The 27,517-nt window shown below is 40.6% G+C and overlaps 2 protein-coding genes across 2 annotated transcripts in view; both read left to right on the plus strand.

Moving 5' to 3' along the window:
* AHCTF1 (AT-hook containing transcription factor 1) overlaps nucleotides 1-8,745 on the plus strand; it is a 62,411-nt gene extending 53,666 nt beyond the window's left edge. Inside the window, exons 33-36 of the mRNA XM_054576676.1 lie at nucleotides 555-2,388; nucleotides 4,559-4,692; nucleotides 5,750-5,814; nucleotides 6,895-8,745. Of these exons, the coding sequence (XP_054432651.1) occupies nucleotides 555-2,388; nucleotides 4,559-4,692; nucleotides 5,750-5,814; nucleotides 6,895-7,087 (2,226 nt within the window). The 3' untranslated portion in view covers nucleotides 7,088-8,745. The remainder of the gene's footprint in view (nucleotides 1-554; nucleotides 2,389-4,558; nucleotides 4,693-5,749; nucleotides 5,815-6,894) is intronic.
* Nucleotides 8,187-27,517, plus strand: part of LOC129073095 (kinesin-like protein KIF28P) — a 46,123-nt gene continuing 26,792 nt past the window's right edge. Inside the window, exons 1-4 of the mRNA XM_054576775.1 lie at nucleotides 8,187-8,393; nucleotides 13,348-13,542; nucleotides 22,600-22,803; nucleotides 26,329-26,364. Of these exons, the coding sequence (XP_054432750.1) occupies nucleotides 8,187-8,393; nucleotides 13,348-13,542; nucleotides 22,600-22,803; nucleotides 26,329-26,364 (642 nt within the window). The remainder of the gene's footprint in view (nucleotides 8,394-13,347; nucleotides 13,543-22,599; nucleotides 22,804-26,328; nucleotides 26,365-27,517) is intronic.

The raw sequence follows: 27,517 nt of genomic DNA on the forward strand, positions 1-27,517 counted from the left end.
GGAATTTCATGGTTTATGCAGCCCCAGCAAAGGGAAGAGGATTGAGTCTAGCCCAAGGGAGCTTATGTAGGTGAATTCTTCTTCAACCTTATGGGGATCATGCTGTTTAGAAAAGTGTGGATAGTTAGGTAATTTGGGGATTATCATTAAAACACAGTTTGGGGGTTATTTCTTTTTCTCCAGTTAATTTTTTTTTTCTTGGGTGAGAATAGAGTAAGTCCTTAATTCTTTTCACAACTGTTAGCGTCATAATAATTTTCAAGGTTTTGTTAATTAAGACTGTCTTTTTATAGCCAAGGAAATGTGGATGTCTACTTTAATTCCATACAGAATCTCAAAATCTTTTTCTGTCTAGTTATTTTAACTGAGAAAGTCTCATTGCTTAAGTGGTTATTTTGTAAAGTAAACCCATAAGTATATGCCATATCAAATGTAGTTTATGTTTAAAATTCATACACCAAGGGTGAGATGGTCATTTAAAAACATGTTTTAAGTTAAAATAAGTATATATATTAAAATTCTTTAACCAGTCTCGTATCTTCAATTCATTCTAGGTGACTGAAAATGAACAGCTTGAAGTTCAAGATTCAGGACAAGAGGCTAGGAATCTTTCACTTAATGAGTATCCTTCAGGAACTCTTAAGCTTCAATATAATTTTGAGACCATAGAGCAACAGTTTCATGACTTGCCTGATAATAAAGACTCTACTGAGTGTGGAGACATTGCTGAAGTAGATGGGGAACTTTTTGTGGGTCAGAGCAACTTTACCTTGATACTGGAAGGTGAAGAAGAAGTTGAGACAGGTGATTCTGCAGCATCTAATGTGTTAACTAAAGCAGCTAACACAGTGACTGAGTCAAAACATGTATACACTGGGGAAAATGATAACCATGGACATGTTGCAAGTTTGCTACCTGTCATAACTAGTGATCAAGAGTCCCAAAAGGTAGAAACATTACCGTATGTGCCTGAACCAATTAAAGTAGCAATTGCAGAAAATTTATTAGATGTAATTAAAGACACAAGAAGTAAAGAAACTACTTCAGATACAATGGAACAGTCCATTCATGAAAATACACCTTTAATAACCCAGAAGGAAAATACACCTTTAATAACCCAGAAGGTAATGGGTTCCACCAAGTTAGTCGAATCTACTTTGGAGACTGTTCAGGAAGCAAGTACAGTGACTGTAAAAGTTAATCAGGTTAATGACATGATTCCATCCAGAACTCGAACAAGACGACAACGTGTCCAAAGCCTGGATGTCAAATCAGTGCAACAGGAAGAGTCAACAGATGCCACTGCTCCTGAGATGCTGGGGTTGTCGGTTACAAAGAGAACTAGGAAAACAAAAGAAATTTCTGAGGCTTCTGAAAGTGCCTTTTCTAATGTCAAAGAAATATCTCAGAACCAGCAAACACCTCAAAATTCTATTACTCCTAAAAGAGGAAGGAGAAAGAAAGAAATTAACCAAGACACATTAGAGAGTATTAATTCTGTGGAACAAGAATTACAGGTTACTCCAGGTAGGGAATTAAGACGATTAAGATCATCTCAAATTTTGGAACCAGCAACCACAGAAACTTCTTTTACAAAAGAAGCTAAGGTTTCATCTGTTACAAAAAAGACTCCTAAAAGAAGGAAGAAATCTGTAGAAAATCAGGAAACTGTTAAAATTGTAAATGACATAAAAGAGAGTAAAATAGCAAGTCCTAGCATAAATACCAAAAGATTGAGACGAACTAATTTAGAAACCTCTGAAAACAAAGGATATGAACAAGATGGGAAGTTCAGTGAACAACAGCTGCCTATTCAACGTAGTAAAAGGCTTAAAAAGACAGATATTAACACATCAGATGTTAGAGAAGACTCTAAACTTGATTCATCCCAGTTGCCTGCTACACCTAGGAAACGTGGTAGACCAAGAAAAATTAATCCATCACAAGATGTAGAATCTGAGGCTGTTAAGGAAGAGAGAAGTCCCAAGGACAGGAAAGCTCTCAGCATCCAAAAGAGATCTACAAGAAACACCCCAGCTAAAAGTGAAAATACTGACGTTGGAAAACCAGCTTTAGAGAAATCAGTTTTAGTGCCAAATGAGGAACTTGTTAAAACGATGAGCTCTAAGAAAAAGGGTACAAAGAGGACTGAAAATCAAAGCCAAAAACGTTCATTACGTTCAATGTCAGAAAAATATGTCGAGGAAGAAATGACTCCCAAAGAACCAAATGACCAAGAAGGAAAATTACTTGCCAAAACTCCTTTGACACAATTTTCCCGTAGCACAAGAACTAGATCTAGCAAGACCATCTTACTGCCGGACTTTTCTGAACCAGAAAATGAGTCTTTATTTTCTCCTGTGTCAAAAGTTCCAAGAAAAGAGAGAGGTACTTTTATGTCATTCAAAGCAAAATTTTCATTTTATTCAGTCTTCAGCTTCAAAATTGTTTAAGTATGATTTGATTTGATTTGATTTGATTAGGCTCTAATTGATTATTTCTTCTAAAGATGATTTGTAGTTACAGGGAATTTCTTCCTCTTCCAAAACAATTTTGATCCTTTCATAGTAAAATTTAAAGGTTTTATATTTTAAAGTTTGAGATTCAGGAATTTTCTGGTACGATATAATCTTTTAAAATCCTATAATTCACTTGACTTAGGTTTAATTTTTTAGAGCAGTATCGTTTCTCTTTATTCTGCTCTCACATCCAAAGTGACTTAGCAATTTTGGTTTCTCCCCAAATAGAATTAAACATTTTTAATCTAAGTACCATTGTATTTGGCTCTTGTCGATGTAGCTTTTTACCTCATTAACGTGCCACAGACTGCTTAAATATTCTTCTTTAAGTACTTGAGTTGTTTCCAGATTTTCTAGTATTACAAATAGGCACCTTCTAGTACAAGATGATGAAATTACAAAAGAGAAATTCAGGGTTGTGATCTCATTTCTGCCACTTACTAGCTGAGTAAAGAGTTACTTAACATTTCTTGAATCTTGTTTTCTCATCTTTACAATAAAGGTACTAGCCTACCTACAGGGTTCCTGTGAGTATTCATGACTTTATGAGGCAATTACAACCATTGGATACAGTAGTTTCCTTTCTTCTTTTGCCCAGAGATTCTAGTTTTTACACTCAAGAACATCTCTCTCCCCTGTGCCTATTTAAATTGTACTTTTAAAGCTCCTTTAGGGAGGGATAGATGGGAATAGCAGAGAAGAGTGGATACAAAAGCATTAGATTAGAAATTTACTTAGATTACATTAGAAAGATGGAGGCTGCCCTCTAATCAAAAACCTGTCAAAGAAAGTGGTTTAGATTTTTATTTAGATGTGTTTTATAGCCTAAAGAATGTGGAGCTTGACATTTCAGTCGATTTTTCTAATTTCCATTACTCATCAGCAGATATTTTAAGAAGAGCCTGTTTTATATGCCTGAGGCTATTCGAGGGTACACATTTATGATTTCGATTCCCACTGAAACCCAATTCAGTATAGGTTTTGTGTTTCCTTTACACATAGAGGAAAACTTAAGTTCAGTGGGATTGGTCGCCCACATCACCCAGGTAGTAAGTGGCGGTGTCCTGGAGCCACCTCCCATTGGTTGCTGAGAGCCAGTTGTGAAAATATTCAGAAGCTTCTGAGTCAGCCAGGGTGGGGAGATTTATACCACAGAACTCAGCAAATGCTATACATCAGAGCTGCTTCCCCATACAGTCCTAGGTTTGAACCTAGGTCTTTCAAACTCCTTAGTCCTTAAGTAGCAAGGCCATCAAAACTTACACTCAGGAAGCTTACAGAACTGGGTGAGGAAATTAACACACAAGTTGGGTAATAGGAGCATATGGAAGGTGCTGAACACTTTTACACATGATAGTGTACTTTTCTATACGTCCTTTGGGTAAATCTTAGTGAAGAATATGAGTCAGTCTTTGAAAAGCCAAAGCTTGTTGATATGTTTGTTTCTCTGGCTACCAGCAGAAACCACAACCATTTCTGCCATTTATCAGCTGGGAGCAGAGATAACTTTTATTTCTGACCCCATGCCTATTCTTTTGTTAAGAATTGTCTGCTTTAAAAGCAGAATTTGACATTAAAAATATTTCCTCTGCTTGCTTTTTCCTTTTATGATATGGCCTTTTCTGTCACTTGACTAGAACAATTAGAATGAGCTAGAAGGAAAAGTTTGAGTTTCTTCTTTGTAAATAAAATTATTTTGTAAATAAAAACCCTGTCTCTGGAACAATAGGAATTAATAAAACAAACCAGCTCAGGTTATATATGAGAATGATGTTTTCCTCAGAATGTTTGAGGAGCAGTAAAGATTGAAACTAGTATAGTAATACTGTTTTGTACCTGCCTTAAGTAAGTACCCAAATGAGGTTAGAGTTTTTCCTATCATTTCTCTCAAGGGTACCTTGTTAGGATACTAGTGTTTTCTGTGTTTGGAGATGTTTACATCTTTCTTATGTACATCATTCATTTCAAGCTTTTTTTTTTAATGTATGTTTATATAAAGTGATACAGATACAGAATTTTTTTTCCCTACCTTTCTTTAGCTAAAAAAATAGAAGCGCCAGAACAGCTAAAGGAATTAGTTTCAGATTTATCTTCTCCATTTGTCTTCTCACCCCCTGCTCTGAGGACCAGGCGGAAGAACATGTCTAACACACCCAAACTTGTGCATGAACTGGTAAGAAACACATGATTTTATTGGTATGCTTATTTTTGTGTTTGTTTTGATGCAATGTTCGTAAAGAAAAGAGCAGACATTCATATAAATAACCTGAAATTGCCTTGTCTGCACTTTTGAGACCCTATATTTGCGAGATTTGTGGTATGTTACTGATGGTAAATTACTGGCAGCTGCAGTTTAAATTACCATTTAGGGGAAAGGTTTTTAAATTTTGTCTAATTAGAATTATCTAGCTGTGTTTATTTAAAATGTAGGTCCCTGAACCCCAGAAATGTCACCCACAGACCACACTTGAAGAGATAGTGTTTTACAGTTGATTCCATCACCTAATTGCATATAACCCTAGAGTAAAAATAGTCCAGGGATCGAGCATGAGACTTAGAGTTACCAGTGTAAATTCACAAGCATTTTTTTTAATTATGTGCCATTAGCCAGTTATCATGCAAGGGCAGACACACAAAAATAATGCAGGCAAATTCCTTGTCTTTTAGGAGCTCAGTTTAATTGAAGAGGCAAAAACCAGAATTTCATGGCGTGATAAGAACCCTTTATACCCCGGTTCCCCTGTAGACAGAAGGTGGAGGAGATAAGCACACTTGCAGGGAAAACAGCAGGTGCAAAGGCACAGAAGCATGACCGGGTGCGGGGAGTGGGGCAGGTCCGCTGACACTGCAGCAGATAGCCCTGTGCATGTTTCAGGTTGTTCTTACGAAAAGTGAATTCTGGGGAGGAGAAGGCCGTCTCTGGTGGCCCAGTTGCAATGAGATGGTGAGTGGAGCGTGGATTTGGACACAGGCAATAGGCAACAGAAGGGCAGTAAACAATGGAAACTTTCGAAAAACGGAAACTGCAAAAGGGTGAGGATGAGGGATCAAAGGCAGTCTTAGAGGACCAGGTTTTCTACCAAAACAACTGAGTCCATTTGGGATTTCTTGGGTTTGAATTCATTAGCACTGTTGGGCTATATTCATTGATTCAGAATAGAACTTTAAATTTAGATTTCAAATGTTTAATTACCTAATACTTACCTTTTTAAAAAACGTTTAACTCTTAGGATGATGCTGTGGGACAGCAAAAAGTAACACGAATCAGGACTGAGAAAACAAAACAAGCAAGCAAGTAAGTTTGGCTTTTTCTGTGCTGTAATTTTTGTTTCGTTTCTTAAAATTAGACTTGAGAAGAGTTGATTTAAAAGAGAAATTCAGCTCATTAGAAAGGGTAATCCTTAGGAGCATTTATAAGCACTGGCTCCTTGTAACTATTAGATTTCACTGTGGAAGGTGGGTTTCTTTATAGCATGAAAGCCCATTCGTCCTTTCTGGAAAAGGAGTAGTTTAATACCCAGTGGATCTTTTATTTTTGCAGTGGGTGGGGGATGGGAGTGAGATGTTTCACCTTTTTCTGAGTAACAATAGATGACTATGAGTAAAAAGTAACTGTACACTTAGAAATTCTGTGATCATTTCACTAATAGTACTAGTAAAACTTTATCCATGGGGAAATTACTCCATTTCAGATGTATTTATTACGTGGTATTTTATTTATGCTACTTGTCAGCATCATTAAATTTCATAAAAATAAAGTAATCCATTTTATCTTTAAACCTAACTTAATGAAATGTTTGATTATAACAACACTATTTACACATAAATTGGCTTATATTTATGTGGAAAACTTCATACAGGGTAGGGCAAAAGTAGGTCTACAGTTATTTGTATGGAAAATAATACAATAATGAGTAACACGCGTATAAACTATGTTTCATGTACTCACAGTTGTAAACCTACTTTTGCCCCCCACCGTCTATTACAAAATTACATACAGAATTGCTAACTGCTGCTGTTTGAGACTTGCTGGTTCTCCATGGGCCTGCGGGGCCCTCATTCCAGGGACTGGCTGCTGATGCTTGGCCAGCTCCTAGGCCCCAGCCATGTTTATTAGCACATGTGAAACATTAAAGGACACTCATCAGTGATTACTTTTGAATATCCAAACTAAAAAGGAAAGCATCTGTCATGTAAAACTTTTAACTCTGCCTCTAATTAGCTTGTATGACTTAAAGCTTCACTTCAGTTCTTTTATAAAATGAAAGCACTAGGAGAGGGTAATCCCTAAGGTTTATTTTCATATATTGGGAAGCCAGTTATATTTTATATTATGATGGATTTATTCTTATTTGAATTACATCTTTTTTTTCAGAATCACAGAACAAGAAAGTTCTTGGTCACCTCCTCCAGTAGAAATTAAGCTGATTTCTCCCTTGGCAACCCCAGTTGACAGAGTGAAGAGCAAGCCAAGGAAAACTGTGGAAGTAACAGGAAAAACTCTTGGAAGGAACAGAAAGAAACCATCTTCCTTCCCAAAACAAATTGTACGCAGAAAAATGCTGTAATTTTTTCAAGTTTTAATGTACACCTATTTGTAAAGTCACAGAATTGTGTGGATTATTAAAAATCCTCTAATTTGGAAGACAGTAATTTATATAAATTGTAAATTTTTGTAAACAGGAAGTCTTCCATAAGTAAAATGACTCCCTATGGAGTATGATTCTTTTAAGAGGAGGCATTTTTTCCCCTTTTTTATATTAAGACTTCATACATTTATATAATATGTAAATACGGCTTATTAGAATGTTAAATAAAGTATATACTTCACAGTAGTTTGTGTCAGTTAGATTTTTGAGGGGGATTTCTGTTTGGTAATAATTTTATATAATAGTAAAAGCATTGGTCCTATTTTCCTTCTCTATAAAGTATTAGACTGATGTTAAAATCTGTTGACCTGTTCATTTTTTATAAGTTGCTGTTGTATAATTTATGCACTTTGCTTCTGTGATTAAGATTTCTAATCATAAAATGTTTGGGGGGGGTAGTTGGTGGTTGCTATGTTCAAACTGAATTATGGGCATGTAATTTTGACACTTTTTTGCAGTTTTAACGAATTTTGTGTATTCTACCTCAAATGCCTAATTTTCCAAGTAATGCATTGGTTAAATGTAATGTTGGCATTTCTTGTTCATCAGGCTTAAAAGCAACTATCTGTAAAGTCTCTAAATTATTCAGAGACTAATTATCCAGGTTAGATTGACCGGTTCACTGCTTACTAGCAACTTCTAAAAAGGGTTTTGTTTTTTTTTTAAACAAAAAAGCAAAAAACCTCTTTCATAGATATTCATTACACCCCATGTGGACCTAATATTGATAGAATGAGAAGGTGGGAGAAATTTTATTACTGCTTTGAAGGAGCTTGCTAATGAATCACAGAAGCCCCTTAATGTTCAGGTTTTAAAACTGACAGACTCTTGCAGGAGCTCAGGCACTGACTGGAGGACAGGGAGTATGAGAGTAGATGTGGAAGGAGGAAGGAGAGAAGCCACTGCTCTGGGCAGTCTGGCTGTGTGTGATCGGGCGGCGGTATGTGTTGCAGGCCATAAAATTCATCAATAAATAAGTGTTGTAAAATAATTTATAACAGGTAATTGATAGTGTGTAATGAATGGACCGTTAATAATTGATCCTCTAGAAACAAACTGCTTTTGTTGGCTAAACTTTCAGTGTTTCAGTGTGAAGCATAAGCAGAGTGTTTTCTACATTATTTTTCTACCAACTAACAATATGAACGATGGGAAGATGGTGAAAATGTCCACGCCAGGCGCGGACCGCGTGAGGGTCGCGGTGCGGGTGCGGCCGTTCAGTCAGGTCAGTGGGAGCTGCCGCCTCGCCCTGTCGGAGCTCTGACTGTGACATTTGTGTTTTTACATTTGTAGTTATCAAACTTGTATTTAAGCTGCTGGTCATTTATGGAATATTAAACTTATTTAAATGAACTTGTTAAATGGGTAATTTAAAGATCTAAATAACTGAATAAACAATTTCATTCTTTGTGCAAGCAGCACAATAAAAAATTGACAAGAGAAATGTACTGTCAATAATTTTTAAAGCCAATGCAGTTTGGTGAATATAGACATGCAGTATCTATTTCTAGTAAGTGTACTTCTTTCCCTCAACAATAAATCATAAGCAAAAAAATTGCCAATCTGAATGAACTGTTTTAAATGCATTTATGTATAACATATTTATATAACTTTTTACTACAACATTTTAGGATAAAATATGGATTAGACTCATTATAGGACCTTGTAGCAACCCTTTATCTTTGATTACCAACACATTAGTTAAATTCTAAGATAATTCTGAACAATCAACTCATTTGGCAGACTTTTGACCGTCTGCTATGGATGAAACGCTGTACTAAAAAACTGAGGATTTGAAGGAAAACTCTTTGTTCTCTACTAGCTTACAGTTTTATGTAATTTCTTTGTAGCAGTGTGGAACTACTATAACAGAAAGGTAGATAATCTTGGAACCCAGAGAAAGATGAAACATTTTGATTTCCTGGAGACAGGCATTTGCAATGACCATAAAGGGTAAATAAGATTTGGATAAGAGTACGCTAACCCAACCACCACACAGAGCTTGCTTGACAGTAACCGATCCGGAATGGGAGGACGATGTGGTGATGATCCTACAGGAGGGCTGCGTCCCCCCCGCACGCCTGTGCTTTCTCGCCCAGCTGTATGTATTTGGCATTACTTTGCACATTTTGTTGTATCAGTTCGGTCCCTTAACAATCATTTATACTGCAGAAAATATTTCAGCAACCAGGCAGATACATAATTGGGTAACTGTATAGATGTCAAAAAATTGATTTGTGGTCAGTGAATTAAATGTTTTGTGTCCCCTGCCCCCAAAGGAAATAAAACCATTTTATATCCTACAATCAGCACACTGAAAGTAGCTTTCCCAGGGTTTATTTTTCAGTGGACTTTATTATCATTAATTACCACTAGAGACTCAAGTAACTAACTGTACCTTTTAAATCAGTGGATGTAGACGTAGACAAGTTACGTAATTACACAGCCTTTTGGTTCCCTGCTTCAAAAAGATAGCATTTGATTCAAGTCTACCACACATCGATGACCTTGGACTAGAACAGTAGCAAGGAGCAAAGAGAGTGAATCCAAGAGGTGGCTGCAAGGCAGAGGGCTCGGGCTACTGTCCAACTTCCCTACAGTCTTGCCTTCACTGTGGGGCCAGAGAACCAACTTTAGGGAACTCTGTTACAAGATTCAGTACGTTCTCAGGAGCTTTTGAAGTCAGGAACATGAGTTCAAAACCTGACTTCACTTATCCGCTGCGTAGCCTTAAGCAAGGTTTTAAGCTTTCTGAGCCTTGATTTTCTCATGTGTAAAATGGAGATACTGATACCTCATAGGTTGGTTGTAATAGATAAAATAATGTATAAATCACTGGGCACAGTGCCTGACAATATTAGCTGCTAAACAGTTTGAGAGAGAATTCACATTTTATACAAGTCCCTCATGTAAAGTGTACTATTCGTGATTGTTAGTATATTCGTGGATGTATGTAACCACTAAGTTTTAGAGCATTTTTATTGCCTTGAAAGAGAACTGTGCCCTTCAGCTATCACCGTTCCCCTAGCCCTGAGCAACCAGACCTGGTAATCCCTGTCTCCACTTTACTCCTAAGTATTTTGTTCTTTTTGATGCTATTAGCAATGGAATAGTTTTTTGAATTTTAGTGTCAGATTGTTCACTTTTTAAATAGAATTAAAATTGATTTTTGTATGTCAAGCCTGTATCCTGCAACTTTATTGAACTCGTTTATTCTAACAGTACTTTAGTGGATCCCTTAGCACTTTCATTATTCAAGATGATGTCATCTGCAAATAGAGGTCATTTTACTTCCTTTTCTATCTGGATGCCTTTTTGTCTTTTTCCTGCCCAACTGCCCTGGCTAGGACCTCCAATACAATACTGAATAGGAATGTCAAGAATAGCCATCTTTATCTTCTCCCCAATCTTAAATTGTAACATCCAGTGTTGACCATTAAGTATGGTGTTAGTCATGGGTTTTTCTATAGATTATCAGGTTAAGTTTCATTCTACTCCTAATTTGTGGACTTTTTATCATGAGAAGGTACTGGATTTTGTTGAACGTGTTTTCTGTACCTGCTGAGAGGTGGCTTTCTGTTTTCAGTCTCAATGTGATGTGTTTACATAAAATCACTTTAAGGATCCCCACACTGTGGTTCAGTCAGGTGCAGTAAGGTGACAGAGAGGCAGGTACCTTACAGCTCCCGAGAGCCTGCAGCTTGCCACACGGAGCCTCGCGAGGAAGCCAAGGCCGGTGGAAGGTGTGAGGGGCAGGCAGTACCTGGGCCGCGGTCTGCCTTTGGTTTCCTCAGGGAGGAGAGGGCAGGCATGGGAGGCCCTTCTGACAAGTGTTAGGACTGGACAGTTTGAGTAATTTCAGGGGCTCTGGGCTACGGGGCGGAGGCGGGGGCTCTAGTTGTCAGATACCTGGCCCTGGAGTGATGCAGAGCAGAGGAGATACTGGCTTGGTGTTCAAGAGACTGAGGTGAAGGAGGTGTTTGCAACGTGGACTTTGGCTGTTTGCATGGAAGGCAAGTCTCTCTAGGCCCCAGGATGTCAAAATGTCATACAGTGTCAGGGGGACATGATTAATAGGGCCATGCTTGCATTCCTAGGATAAATCCCATTTGACCATGATGCATGTTTCTTTTTATATGTTGCTGGATTCAGTTTGTTAATTTGCTGAGTATTGCTGCATCCATATTCAAAAGAGATGTGAGTGTATAGTTTTATTTTCTTGTAATGTCTTTTTATCTGGACTTGGTGTCAGAGTTAATACTGGCTTCATGAAAATAAGTTGGGGAGTGTTCCTTCCTCTTTTTTTTTGGGGGGGGGAAGAATTTATGAAGAATTGTTTCCTTTGAATTTTTGGTAGAATTCAGCAGTCAAGCCATTTAGGCTTTTCTTTATGAGAAGTTTATTTTTTTATTGTTACTACTTCAGTCTCTTCACTTGCTATAGGTCTATTCAGATTATTTCTTAAATCAGTTTATCAGTAATTTGTGTCTAAGAATTTGTCCATTTCATCCACATTATTGACTGTTCATAGTGCCCCTTTATAATAGTTTACGGAAGTACTGATGGTTTCCTTTCATCCTGTGAATATATTTATAATAGTTACTTTAAAGTCTTTTTTTCTGGTCCAGCACCTGGTCGCTCTGCAGCTTCTGTTGCCTTTCTTCTCAATATGTGTGGCTCTTTGCCGTTTCTTAGCATGCCTTGTAACTATCTATAGTCTATTTAATATAAACAGATTAAACAGAAATATTTATAATACTCTAGCAAATCTGGGTACTGGTCCTCCCACCCCTCTGTAGTTTACTGTTGCCTGCTGTGTATTTGTTCGGTGACTGGCTGGGTTCTTTGAGTGAAGCCTGTCCACCCACCTTTATTACTGGGGAGGCACAGCTTGGACATGCCCCAGGCCCCGGGGGGAAGGGCAGTTTGGGCAGGGCTCCCATCCGCTCCTGCCACACTGCTGATGGCTGCCGAAAGCTCTGTTTTCAGCAAAGTCCTTGGGGCCTAAGTTGCTCTACAAATACAATCAAATTCTGGTTCCTTAGCGGGAGAATGCGTTTGGAGATCCGCGCCTAACACTTTTTCTAACCCCGGGAAGCTGTAGTCCCTGTGCCCCTGCAAACTCGAGCGCCAGTAACCTAACCCACATCTCGAATCTCCTCCTGCCTTTCATCACACCTGTCCTGTGGGACACCCTTGGGACTAAATTACTCTGAGGGAGCAAAGGAAGTCGTTCCTTTGGGAGGAGATTTAGGTGCTATTCCCTCAGGCAAGATCTCTAAACCAGGGCGCTCGGCTCGTGGGTGGGGACAATGGCCAACTGCGCTATGAGTGACCACCCCGCTCCAGAGGCCTGGCAGTCGGTGGGTACCGGGCAGCAGCAGCCTGAGATCCTCTCGGAGGGTCTCAGGAGCAACGGTCATCGGCAGCTCAGGGTTCTCCGCAGGCCGCACCCGGAGCAGGAGCAGAGTGACCGCTCGGTGTGGGGCTTGCGTGGCTGAGGAATCCCCTCCTCTCCCCGACCCCTCTCCCAAGACTTCACCGCAGCAACAGGTGGGTGAGGGCAGGATGGAAAAGCAGATCCGCCGCCGCCCCCTCCCACCCCCCCAGGAAGCAAGGCTCCGATGAGGGAGCCCAAGGGAGCCCAAGGGAGCCGAGGAAGCCCGAGTCAGCTGGCAGGGAGGTTGGGGGGGGGGGGTGCGGCGGGGAGGGGCTTCTTCCACACCACAGACTGCTCTCTCATGAGTTCTGATAGATGTTGAGCATATCTCATTGGCTGCTGGCTCTTAGGACGATTTCCAGAGATTTCAAATAGGTATGCTTTCCTCTTTTCATTAATTTTCACGAGTTTCACTGGGGCATGGGACAGCGGAGGCCCCTTGCGCTGTGATGCTGGAAGTGGACGTTCCGCTCCTCTAGTTGCTGCTGGTAGCATGGCCAGGGCTAGACGGGCTAGTCTCAGAAAGTGACAGTGGCCAGAGACAAGCCTGTCAAAACCTCAGAGGGAACACAAGAGAAACCGCTTGTCCTAACAGCCACTAGAATAACACCATTAGAGGTCAAAGCAAGCAAACGGTAAGCCCCTGGCTTAGTTTCTTCCAAGATATAAAGATTTGCACAACAACGTGGATGCCAGGAGAGGCTGCAGAGACTGACTCTGAGTTTGTAATTGACTACAGAGAGAGAAGGATGCTGGGAGCACGTGTGTGGTCTCCATGCCTTCCAGGACCACCACCACCATTCAAGACCCTAAGAACCCGGAACGTACGAAGACATTTACTTTTGACCTGGCATACTGGTCTCACAATGGATTCCAAGTGGAAAAAGATGGTGTGTTTACTTCAGCTGATGCTAGCAGTAAATTTGCAGGCCAGGTAAATTCCTTTAAGACACAATTTCAATGGAAGCTTTTTATTTTTTAATGAAGGTTTAACTGTGAAACAGTAGAGTGCTTTTTGTGCAAGCATGCTGCAATATTTGCTTTCACTTGAGAGTCTGCTTTTCAGTGTGTTTGTTTCTTATGCTAAACATGAGGTCCGGAAAGTGCAGCTATTGCCCAAGTAAGCGTTAGGCACTCAAGCAGCTGATATCCCAAAGTACTGATGAGATCAGAAAAATATGCACAACCCGTGAAGACTTGTGTTTCATCAAGTATTTATCGTGCCATGCACTGTAACTTGCTCACAATTTCACATGGGAAGACAAGCAAATAAATGTGTTCCAGTGTTAGAATTCAGTGATCGGAATGTGTCCGAGGTACAAAGGGGTATGAAGGAGAGGTGGCCATTTCAATCTGGACAGAGCTCAGTAAGATTCTTGAATATGTGGGTTTACAGTTTCCATTAAATTTGCAGAAATTTCAACTATCATTTCTGCTTTATTCCTTCCGTGACTCCGGTTACATGTATGCGTGACATTGTCCAAAGGTCAATGAGGGACATTCTCCCCTTATTTTCATTTCCCCCCAATTTTTCCCCTCTCAGTTCTTATCTGCCTACTTGTTTTTTAAAACTTAGCCCAAGTATAGCCTTTATGAAACCACCCCTAAAAAAAACCCTCTGTCAAATAGTTCTGACTTCACAATCACGCTGAAAAGATCTCATAGACCCTAGAATGCACTCTGGGCACCAACCCTGTCCCCATGCAATCAATTAAAAAAAAAAATCAAACAGAAGCATAACTAATGAGTCAATTGTGGGAAAGAGAATTATGAAACAATCCAAAACATGGCGAGGAACAGGGGGTGGGGAACAGGTGGGATAAAGATATAAATAGCAAGACAGTAGATTTAATGCCAGCCAAATCAATTATTATATCAAACATAAATATGACAATTAAAAGGCAGAGATTATCAGACTATAGGAAAAGCAGGATCCAATGATATCTGTGTACAGAAACTCAACTTAAATATAGTAAGTAGACACCTGCCATGTAGATGCAAAGAAAATCACAGAGGCTATATTTCCATCACACAGGGTGGACTTAAGAACAAGGAATATTTCATAATGATAAAGTAATCAATTCATTAAGAAGACACACCATCTCAAGTAGGTATGTACCCAATAACATCTTCATGCTACATGAATCAGAAACTGATAGAAACTGAAGGAGAAATAGACCAGTTTACAATCGTGTTGATGATTTCATCAGTCCTGAGAAATGGACTGAACAAATAACAATGATAAAAAATATCAGTAGTATTATGGAAGACCAGGACAACAGCAGGCAAGCTAATTGACAATTATATTAAAAAACACCTGCTACGCCCACCCAACCACAGCACTACACATACTTTTCAAGAGTGGACATAGAACTTTATGATAGACTATATTCCAGATCATAAAACTTGTCTCAATAAGTATAACAAAAATGAAATCATACAAAGTACATTCTCTGACCACAGTGGAATTAAACTAGAAATAAAGGTATTAGGGGAAGCCACAGATATTAAGAAAACAGCAGACCTTTAAATCATCCTTAGATCAAGGAATGAACCAACCACAAGGGAAATCAGTAAATATTATGAACTAAATAATAATCAACATGCCTATCAAAATGTGTGCGGTTTAATAAAGGGTATCCTAGCCTCTGTGATCTCTCCCCCTCCCCCAACGTGGCAGCCTCAGGGGGAGGGGAAAAAAAAAGAAGGGGGAGCCCATCTCCCTAACAGACTTGCTGGCTGATGAAACAGGCAGTTTGGAAGGAGATGCTTCGACCTCTTGGTACAGTGACAATGACACGCACAGGGCACCTCCAATCAACCATCCATCCTGTCCCCTACTCCATGGGCAGCGCGGGAGCCCAACATTGACAGGAATCACTTTCTAAATCACCACCCAGCGATGTGCCAGGCCTCTCCGCGAAGGGGCTCTTCTGTGCAGCACACTGACCACGGAGCCCGGCTGCGCGGGGCTGGCAGCTTCTTCTTGGGCTGGGTCTGCGGACCCGGACTCCCTGTTCCACACCCGAGCCTCAGTGCGGAGTCCAGGCAATAGGACTCGAGCGGCCGTGGCTGATCAAGGCCAGGGTGAAGACCAAGGCAAGAGGATCACTCTCTGGGCCAAGACAGAAGTTGGGATCCTGACGGCACAGATGCAGGCTGGGTGCCCATCGTGCCAGGACCACTTTGGTGACTGCCCACCCACAGGGGGTGAGGGCAGCTCTGCAGGCGAGAATGGGGGATGGCACCATTTAGGCCGGCCCTGGGATGGGCATGGGGACAGCTACTGCGACGGGCCATGCCGGGGTGTGAATACGGGGGCCAGGGCTGCTATGATGGCAGAGGCAGCAGAGACTGAGACAGAGCCCGGGATTCCAGGACCGGCAGTGGCAGAAGAGCGCTTGGTGGCAGGCCCCGCAGGGATGGTGACTGCAGAAGAGATGGGGACCACTGCGCAGAGACAGAAGCGATGATGATCACAGAGACCCATAGATGGCTACTCTGGGGACAACTAGAGGCGTGGTGACAGAGGTCCCCCGCAAAGACCCAACCTGAATCCCAAGCCTCGGAGCACGGCTAAGGGAGACGATTTCTCTGCTGGCCGCTCCCAGGCCAGGGGAGCCCCTCTGTCTTTGGAGGGGCCAAGCCTGTCACTGCACCTGCTAGAGAATTTGAGATGGAGGAGCAGATGCAGAAGGAACAGGGGACACTGCAACGCGAACCGGACAAGCTGCCTCGGGAGAGGAGCCCAAGCTGGCACAGGGAGAAGGTCAGGGATGGGCTGGTCCAGGACAGGAAGTGAGTCATCACAGCCCAGGACCTCAGCCACCTCTGGCAGAAATGCATGAAGGAGAAACTGAAGTATCTAGAAAAGGAAACAATAAGGAGGGAGACTGCTGCTCTCCGACTTCTGAGCCTCCCAAACCTGAACAACCCCTAAAGGTAAGGCCAGCGCCTCCCCAAGGAGAGCGCTTGGGGGAGGCAAAGTCCAAAGCCCCCTGCTCGGTCATCCCCGACCAGTGGGGGGCGGTGGGGAAAGGGGGTCTAGCTCAGCCATCGGAGGAAGGGCCAGCAGGAAAGATGAAAAGGAAGTGGAGCGGGGGTGTGTCCCGAAAGGCCAGAGCGGGAGCTGCAGCCGCAGTCAGGAGACGGAGGGAACCAAGATTGCTGGAAGGGGTCAGGTAGGAAAGACTGTGGAAGGGAGCGAGACTCCTGGCCCGCCCTGAGCTGAAGAAACCTGAAGAAAACTCAGCCCTCAAGGTCAGCTCTGCAAGCAAGCATGCCCCTCTCTCCATTAACGACGAAGATAAAAATGAGGGAGATTACTCCAAATAGACCATACATCCTCCGCCTTCTCCAAGGCTCTTCACCCTGAATGTTGGAGAGCAAACCCAGCCTCTATCCAGCCTCTATCCAGATAAGACAAAAGAAAACTCACCACCTCCTACAGATCTTCCTTCACATACACACACAAAACGAAACGAAATTCTTTTCCGTGCTGCAACAGCCTTTAAGTATTAAACTCACCAGGAATAAAAAATACAGCCAGAGAGAAAGAGGTATTTTAACAGAAAAGCTGTGCATTTTTATGACACATGCAGCTGCCCGTGTGATTCGGGCCCAGGGGCCTCCGTTTAACACAATGAGGGTAAGCGTGAGCGACGCAGTGCCTGGCAGTGCCTGGAGTCGTTGCAGTCTGGCTGGGCCCAGGGCAGGTACGAGGAAGAGTGTGAGGTTTCTATCTTTAATGTGATTATCCCGACGTGGCCTGTACAGATCCTCCAGTGTCAGGTGAATGAGTTCTCCGTGCTCGGAAAGGCAGGGTCGTCTCTGCAGGGGCCTCGGTCTCTCGGGGGCTGCCAGCCCCTCCTGCTGATTCTGAGTTACTGGGGTCGGCCGGGGCAGGGGGGAGGGATTCCTTTACTTTACCCCTGAGAGGGGTACCTGGGAGTGAGTCTGCAGGCCACTGAGGAGTAGGACTGCTTGGCGACCAGAATCAGTGGGATTTTGAAAAGAAGCTTTGGGGAAGTGACGAATTATTTTGCACCAGTAACAGGGGAAAATGGTGTGACCTTCAATGAATACACAAATGGCTCCTTCCTGGATCAGGACAAACCTGAACACCCAATCATGATTAAAACTCTCAGCAAACTTGCAATAGGAGAGAGCGTTCCAGAAACAGAACTTCCTGAAATGCACAGGGAACATCACATTTGATGATGAAATACTGACTGTTTCTCCTAAGACTAGGGGTGAGGCATGGAGGCCCAGTCTCCTCATTTCTACACAACACTCGCTGTGGGTTCTAACCAGGGCAATAAGGCAACTAGTAGGAAGTAAGTGGTGTGCAAATTAAAAAGAAAGAAGTGAAGCTATCTGCACATGACACGATTATCTTTGTTAAAAACCCTAAGGAATTGACAATGCATGCAGAATAGCATTTGACAAGATTCAACATCCATTTATAATTTTAAAAAAACTCTCTCAACAAGATGGATCTAGGAATGTCATCAATGTAATAAAGGCCATACATGTGTGTTAACCCTTGGCTAATGTCATGGTCAATGATGAAAACTGACAGTTTTTCCTCTAAGATCAGGAATAAGACAAGGCTGCCCACTCTTATTCAACATGGGTAATGGCAGTCCTCGTCAGAGCAATCAGGCCAGAAAACTAAATAAAGGCATCCAAATTGGAAAGGAAGAAGTAAAGCTGTAACTATTTGTGGATGATGTAATTTTATACATAGAAAATCCTACGGGCTCTACCAAGAACTGTAAGAAATAATAAATGTAGCAAACTTGCAGAGTACAAAATATATATGTATCTTTTCTGTTTCTGTACACTAACAATGAAAATTCAGAAAGAGAAATTAAGGAAACAATCCTATTCACAACTGCAAGAACAAAAATAATAAAACACCTAGGATTAAATTTAACCAAGGAGATAAAAGAACTGTACCCTGAAAACTATAAGGCTTTGTGGAAAGGCGCTGAGGAAGACACAAAGAAATGGAAAGATATTCAGGGCTCATGGATTGGAAGAATTACATTGCTAAAATATTCATATTACCTAAAGAAATCTACAGACTCAATGCAATCCCTATGAAAATCTCAACTGCATTTTTCACAGAAAGAGAACAAAAAAAAAAACACCTCAGGTTGGTGTGGAACTATGAAAGAGTCTGAACAGCCAGAGCATACTGAGAAAAAAAGAACAAAGCCAGAGGGATCACATTCCCTAAAATCAAACTATACTACAAAGCTACAGTAACCAAAACAGTGGGGTCCTGGCAGAAAAACAGACACAGAGAGCTGAATCAAGAGCCCAGAAATAAACCACACATATGGACAACTAATTTGTGACAAGGAACCAAGAATATATCATGGAGAAAGAAAAGTCTCGTCAATAAATGGTACTGGGAAAACTGGACAGCCACAGGCAAAGGAATGAAACTTGACCGCCATCTTACACCATACACAAAAATTAATTCAAAATGGATTAAACACTTGAATGTAAGACCTGAAACCAGAAATACACAGAAGAAAATACAGGTGGTAAGCTCCTTGACATCATTCTTAGTGATGTTTTTATGAATTCAACTCCAATTGCAAGGGAAACAAAAGAAAAAAATAAACAAATTGGACTACATCAAACCAAAAAGCTTCTGCACAGCAAAGAAAATTATCAAGCAAGTGAAAAGGCAACCTACTAAACGGGAATAGGTATTTTTAAAGGATACATTTGATAAGGGGCTAAAATAAAAAACATATAAAGAATGCATATCTATCGATAACAAAAAACAACCCATTAAAAAATGGGCAGAGGGTCTGAATAGACGTTTTTCCAAAGACGACAGGCAGGTGGCCAACAGGGACTTGAACGGTCCTCAACACCGCTCCTCATCAGGGAAGTGCGAATCAAAACTACGAGAAGTAGCTTCGCACCTGCTAGAATGACTGTCACCAAAAAGACAAGAAGCAACAATCGCTGTGCTGGAAAGGATGCAACGAAAAGGGAACACTTGTACCTTGTTGGTTGGACTGTAAATCAGTACAGCTACTATCAAACACAGTATGGCGATTCCTCAAAAACATTAAGAATAAAACTACCATATGATCTCGCTACAACATTTATGGATATTTACCTGAATAATACAAGAACACTAATTCAGAAAGATGTATGTACTCTTAGGTTCACTGCATCATTGCTTACAATACCCAAGAAATAGAGACAACCTAAATGTCATCAGGAGAAGAATGAATAAGGAAAAGGTGTGGCATGTATACAATTGAATATTGTAAGTCATAAAAAAGGTGAAATTCTGCCATTTCATGGATAGACCATGAGGGTATCATGCCAAGTAAAATACGTCAGATGGAAAAAGACAAATACTGTAAGATATTACTCTTTGTGGAATATCTAGAAACTCAAATCAGACTTGTGAGTGGTTAATGAATTGGTAAAATATTTATTTTACCAATAAAACTCAGCAATAAAAGGAAGTATGCAATAACATGAATAAGTCTCAAAGCACTGTACTAAGTGAAAGAACCATATACAGAAGACTACACTCTGTACGACTCACTTAAATGGCAACTTTAGAAAAAAATAAAACTATGGTTCTACAAAGTAAATCATTGGTCTCCAGGGGCTGAAGGCAGGAGAAGGGGTAAGAGTGCAAACAGGCTCTGGGGAACTCTTTTGCAATTATTAAAAAGTTTTAAAAAAATGTTCACTGTGGTGGTCACCACATGGCCAAATGCATGTGTCAAAACTCATGAAACTGTATATATTAAATGAATGAATTTAATAAATATTAATTTTACTTCAATAAAGACAGAATTTTTCCAAAAGAATAAAGTACCAAGAAGGTGAAAGGCTTAGACACTGAAAACTCTGAGGCTGATAAAAGAAACTGACAATAACACAAATGGAAAGGTATTTTGTGTCCATATTTTGGAAAAATGAATATTATTAAAATGTCCACATTCCCCAAAGCCATAGAGTAAGTGTTCACTTGACATTGCTCACAGGTTCCTGTAATCTGCAACTTTTAAGTAAAGTGATGCATAACAAAATCCATTTTACCCTAGGCTAATTGATACAAACAAGAGCAAAGTTCCTATGGCTTATTTCTGGTCACAAAAACATCACTAAACTTTTAAATGAAGAGTCAAAAACACTTCTGATAGTAAACATTAAAATAAATGCAAGCCATACGTCCATTCAACAAAAACAAGTCAGATCATCCCTTTTCAACCCCCGGACTCCAGTTCAGGGTGACTTGTGGCTGGAGCCTGTCCCAGCAGCTCAGGATGCCAGGCACTTCCTGCCCTGGAGTGTGGGACTCCCTTAGACTGGGACGGTGGAGACACACCAGTTTGCCTTGCACGCACATCTTCGGCATGTGGGAGGAAACCGCGATACACGGGGAAAACCCACAGAGATGTGGGGAGAACATGCACACTCCATGTGGACACTGGTCCCAGATGGGAATCAATGTGTTTTTTTTTCTCATCAACATTAGAAAAAATGACACTGAACAAAACAACCTTATTCTGGGACCTGTTGGGCAGAGATTCGATGTGATCCCTATCAAAATTCCAGTGGCATTTTCACACATATAAAGTGAACAACACTAAAATTTACATGGAACCACAACAGACCTTGGTTAGCCAAAGCAATCGAGAGAAAGAACAAAGCCGGAAGCACCATACTACTTGATTTCAAACTATGTAACTATTATAAGCCATAGTAACCGAAACAATGTTATGGGCATAAAAATGGACACATAGATCAACGGAACAGAACAGCAAGCCCAGAAATAAATCCACACATTAATTTACAACAAAGAAGCCAAAAATATACAATGGGGGTAGTCTTTTCAATAAATGGTGCTGGAAAAACTGGACAGCCACACATAAAGTATGAAACGGGACCCCTACCTTATACCACTCACAAAAATTAACCTGAAACGGACTCAAGACCTTGAACATAAGACCTGAAACCATAAGACTCCCAGAAGAAAACAGGCAGTGAGCTCCTAGATACCAGTCTTGACAATAATCATTTGGACTTGACACCAAAAGCAAAAATAAACAAGTGGGACAACATTCAATTAAAAAAAAAAAATTTATGTACCCAAAGGAAACCATCAAAAAAATGAAAGGCAACCTATGGATTGGGAGAAAGTATTTGCAAATCACATATCTGATAAGGGGTTAATGTCCAAACTATATAAAGAACTCATACAACAAGTAGCGAAACCGCAAATAACCAAATTAAAAAGCAAGCAGAGGAACTTCACGGACATCTTCCCAAAGGAACCACACACACAGGTGCCCAGAAAGGTGCTCGGTGTCACCAACCATCCGGAGGACGCAAGTCTAAACACAACGAGCTGTTGCCTTGCATCCGGCAGAATGGCATCATCAAACAAGTGAGGGTGAGGACGGGGAGCAAAAGGCAACTGTGTCCACCCCTTAGAAAAAGGTGCACATGTATGCGAGTGGGCTGGAGCAATGCTTTAGAACCAGCAGGTCTTGCGAAAAAGAACACTGTTCTGCAGCAGAGGCATTAGTGTAGAAATCTTGTGAAGTTATTGTTCGGATTGAAGAACTGAGAGAAGTAGAAAACTCTTGACCACTCTGTCCCTCAATGCCTTGAAATTTTTGTAGACTTGCTGAATTTGAATGAACTAGCCTGTGTTCTAGAAAGGTTGTAACATCCACATTCATTATTGATGGCTACTCGCTAGCTGGAGACCCATGGTGACCCCTTGTGACCAGTGTTTTCCAAATTGAGAAAACCCTTTTTGGTTTCGGGCTTTGTCCATTGGTTCTAAGAGGGCATCTGAAATCATATTTCAAGGAGGTTGTATGATGCTACTTAAGGTGCAATTCATCCAAACCAGAATATGCAGGAGGCTTTCAGGGCCCCATGAAAAGCCTGTGCTAAATAAACCTGATGCCTGTGACCTTCTTTCCAGAGGGAGGTTTTCCGCGATCTGGGCAGAGGAATCCTGGACAGCGCCTGGCAAGGCTACAACGCCACCCTCCTGGCCTACGGCCAGACTGGCTCTGGGAAGAGCTACTCCATGATCGGGTTTGGTGCAAACAGGGGCATCGTCCCCAGCGTGTGTGAGGAGCTCTTCCAAGCGATTGAGAACCAGCAGGGAGACCAAGAATACCAGGTACGCGTTATTCCAAAACACTTTGAGGAAAATTTCCCCCATTTTGGAAACCTCCACCCCAAACAGAGATGAGCAGCATCTCCATTTTAGGATAATGTTAACTTTTCATACTAAAATCCTTACTACATGGTTACAAAATCAAGTTGCAGCCAAATAAGATGTTGAATTTCCTGGTTTATGGACACAAACCCGAAGGAATATTTGTAAAAGGCATTTTGAGCATCAGAGAAGCAGACATCTTTAATACCAGCCCTAACTCGAGTCTAGGATTTCCCACACTGCCCTCTTCTACTAAGGCTGTCGGTGTGTTCTCATTATCATTTACTGATCTTTATTTCTAAATAATGTTATTTTGCTTCTTGATTGCCCCAGCATAGTTTCTTACTTGTCCAAGCATAGAGACCAAAGACTGAACTTTAGGGTCATTTGAAGGTTGGTAACATTTTCAAGACAGAGAGTAACCATTAATGTGATTAGCTTTATAACATGACAGTTAAATGTCAGCAAGTATCTGTAAGCATAGCTCAGGTTTCTGTTTCCTCTAAACAGCAAAAGAGATTAAATCTTTGTTATGAAAATTTAATGACGCATCATCTTTTTACCTTAACTCTTCCCTGATTTTAAAAATAACGTGTCTAAATTGGAGAACAGAAATTACCCATAATCTTATCATCCAATTAGATACTATTAACATTTCAGTACATTTCTAATTTGTCAATTTAACTTTTTTCAAACTAATGCATGTTTAGTTTAAAAACTCAGACGTCCAAGAGAAAGGAAAGCCCATGCCCACACGCAACTTGCACACGAGTATTCCACAGCAACGTATTCACAACCTACAGCCAGCATCACACTGAACGGGCAAAATCTAAGTGTTTCTGTTAAGGTTGGAGACAAGACAGAGATGTCCGCTGTCACCTCTCCTGTTCAGCGTACTACTAGAAGTCCTAGCTGTAACATTCAGGCAAGAAGAAGAAATAAAAATTATCCAAACTAGAAAGGAAAAAATAAAACTGTCATTATTTGCAGATAACATAATACTCTATATAAAGGACCCTAGAGATTCCACCAAAAATCCTACTAAACTGATAAATGAATTCAGTAAAGTAGCAGATACAAAATAAGTATCCAATCAGTTGCATTTATATACACTAATAATGAATTACTAGAAAGGAAAACTAAGAAAACAATCTCATTCACAATCACATTAAAAAAAAAACCCTAATAAATTTAACCAAGGAGGTAAAAGATTTGTACTTGGAAAATTGTAAGAAACTGAAGAAGATAGAAATAAATGGAAGCATATGCCATGCTCATGGATAGAAAGAGTTATCATTAAAATGTCTGTATTACCCAAAGCAATTTACACATTCAACACAATTCCTATCAAAATACCAATGATGTTTTTCATAGAAATAAAACAAATAATCCATTAATTTGTATAGAACCTCAAAAGACCCCAAATACCCACAGCAATCTTAACAACAACAAAATTGGAGGTTACCATGCTACCTGATATCAAACTATACTACAAGGCTATATGAATCAAAACAGCATGTCATTGACATAAACACAGACACATAGATAAATGGAACAGAATAGAGAGACCAGAAATAAACCCACACCTATCTGGTCTATTAACATATGACAAAGGAGGCAAGAATGTACAACGAGGTAAAGATAAATCTATTCAATAAATACTGTTGGGAAAATTGGGTATGGGCAGAAAAATGAAATAAGACCACCTTCTTACACCATATACAAGAATAAACTCAAAATGGATTAAAGACTTAAATGTTATACTTGAAGCCATAAAACTCCTAGAAGAAAACATAGGCAATAAAATCTCAGACATTTCTCTTAGCAATATTCTGACATAGCTCCTCAGGCAAGGAAAACAAAAGAAAAAATAAATGGGAAAAAATGAAAACATCAAACTAAAAAATTTTGCACAGCAAAGGAAACCATCAACAAAATGAAAAGACAACGTACTCAATGGGAGGAGATATTCTTGAATGATACAGCCAATAGGGGTTAATATCCAAAATCTATAAAGAACTCATACAACTCAACACCAAAATAACAATCCAGTTAAAAAATGGGCAGATAACTCAAACAGAAAATTCTCCAAAGAGGACATACAGACAGCCAATAAACATATGAAAAGATGCTCAATATCACTAGCCATCAGAGAAATACAAATTAAAACCACAATGAGGTATCACCTCATGCCTGTCGGCATGGCTGTCATCAACACATCAACAAACAAGTGCTGGCGAGGATGTGGAGAAAGGGGGACCCTCCAAAAATTAAAAATAAACTGCCTTATGATCCAGCAATTGCACTTCTGGGTGTATATCTGAAGATCTCAAAACACTAATTTAAAAAATTACATGCACCCCTATGTTCACTGCACCATTATTTACAATAGCCAAGATACGGAAGCAGCCCAAGTGCCCATAGATAAAAAAGCAGTGGTACATATATACAATGGAGTATCACTCAGTGACAAAAAAAATACTGAAACCTTACCATTTGCAACAGTATGGATGGACCTAGAGGGTATTATGCTTCATAAAATACCGTATTTTGCTACGTATAATGTGCACCCACGTTTTTGTGTGCATTCTTATACCCCATGGTATATAATCATCATACCCGTGTATAATGCACATCCTTATTTTTCCCTCAAAACTTTGGGCAAAAACATACACATTATACACAGCAAAATACGGTCAGTCAGAGAAAGACAAATACCACATGACTTCTCTTTTATGTGGAATCCAAAGAACAAAATAAACAAACAAAATAGAAACATACTCATAGATACAGAGAGTGGACTGCTAGTTGCCAGAGGGGCGGGGGCTGGGTGCCTGGGTGAAAGAGATGAAGGGATTATTAAGAAGGACAAACGGGCAGTTACAAACCAGCAACGGGGACAGAACGGTCAGCATGGGGCCCGCAGTCAATAATACTGCGATAATTGTGTGAGCTGCCAGGAGGCGCTAGAAACTTCGTCAAGAACACAACTGTCTACCTGCTATGCTGTACACCTGAAACTAACACAAAATAATACTGAATGTGAATGTGAATGTGTAATTGAAAAAGAAAATTAAAATTTTCTTTAAAAAGGAGCCTTAGGGCCCTTTCTCTACATTAGAGCCATTCCGATCCCTCCAGTCTTGTTTAAGGGCGAGAGCTTGGCTGGCAATATTTCAAAAACACGGCAGTCTTCAGACGGGCGGGTCAGCCACGAAGAGCGGCCTTTTTCTGTTCCCAACTCAAACTGAGACTGAGACACATAAACATACACACTTGCATTTTTCAAAAACTTGTATTAAGAATTTCCTCCATGTCATTAAAATTATTTGAGAACCTCATATTACATGTGAAACAGAGTTTTGTTACATTTAATGCCAGCGTTTCCCTTTGTGGGGCACTTATATTGTTTCCATGTTACTTCTTTTCTTCAAAGATGACAGTTCGAAGAGACTCTTCATTTACTTTGGCCTCTTTCCTCTGCAGGTGACATTCAGCATGCTGGAAATTTACAACGAACAGGTGACAGTGATCCTCCTTTCTGACACACAACCCGAGAATCTCCGCAGCCCCACATGCACCTGTGCCCCTCCCCATCCCACAGAGCGCGCCTGAGCCCCCTGGTCCGGCACTGACCAGCCCCAAGCTCCCTCCCCAGCTCCATCGCGTGTCCCTGTCTCCGTGCACCCTCAGCGTCGGCCACAGAGTGCCGTTCCTCCTTCTTAGAACAGGTCACTATCCTGTGCCTGTCCTTTCTCTGCCCGTATAGGGGCCATCAAATGTCAAGATCCAGGTCAAATGTCAGCCCTCTCATGACCTAGGGCAGCTGACTTTGGTCAGCACGGTGTGGTCCACAGCCTGGCAAACTTAAGCTTCAAAGGGCCAGATGGTTCATACTGGGTTGGCCAAAAAGTTTGCCTAGTCTTCTCCGTACAGTGGCTCTACTAACGCTTAGTTATCTTCAACTTCACATGAAACAATTTTGTGAGATTGTATTGTGATAGCTGTCATAGCAGCATGCATTAAAAAAAAAACTTATCAAAATTGGTGAATTTTTATGTAGCCATTTTAATACTGAAGGTGGAAGAATATATGAAACATTTTTGGCATATTACGCTTTATTATTTCAAAAAAGGTGACAATGCAAGTGAAACACAAAAAAAGATTGGTGCAGCATATGGGGAAGGCGCTGTGGCTGACTAAACATGTCAAAAGCGGTTTGCGAGGGTTTGTGCTGGAGATTTCTTGCTGGATAACACTCCACGGTCAGGTAGACCAGTTGAAGTTGACAGCAGTCAAATTGAGAAATTAATTGAGAACAATCGACATTACACCGCATGGGAGATGGCCGACATACTCAAAATATTCAAATCAATGCTATTGGTGAAAATGAAAAGTATGTCTTTTATTCTACAGAAAAAACCATACAGACTTTTTGGCCAACCCAGTATTTCAGGCCTTAAGGGCCACAGGGTCTCCCTTGCAACTGCTCACCTCTGCTCTTGGGGCACAAAAGCAGCCAGAAATGATATGAAAGCGAATGGGCGCGGCTGTGCACCAACACCACCTGGTTTAAGGGAATTGGAGCACTCTCAGTACTTGAAAATAGTAAAACTGAGTTTCTAAAAAAAAAAATTATGCTTTTGATATCACTAATTACAATAGGTCTCCCTAT

Source organism: Pteronotus mesoamericanus, unplaced genomic scaffold, assembly GCF_021234165.1.
Source record: "Pteronotus mesoamericanus isolate MK-2021 breed Mesoamerican mustached bat unplaced genomic scaffold, CSHL_Meso_final contig_347, whole genome shotgun sequence".
Classification (NCBI taxonomy): Eukaryota; Metazoa; Chordata; class Mammalia; order Chiroptera; family Mormoopidae; genus Pteronotus; species Pteronotus mesoamericanus.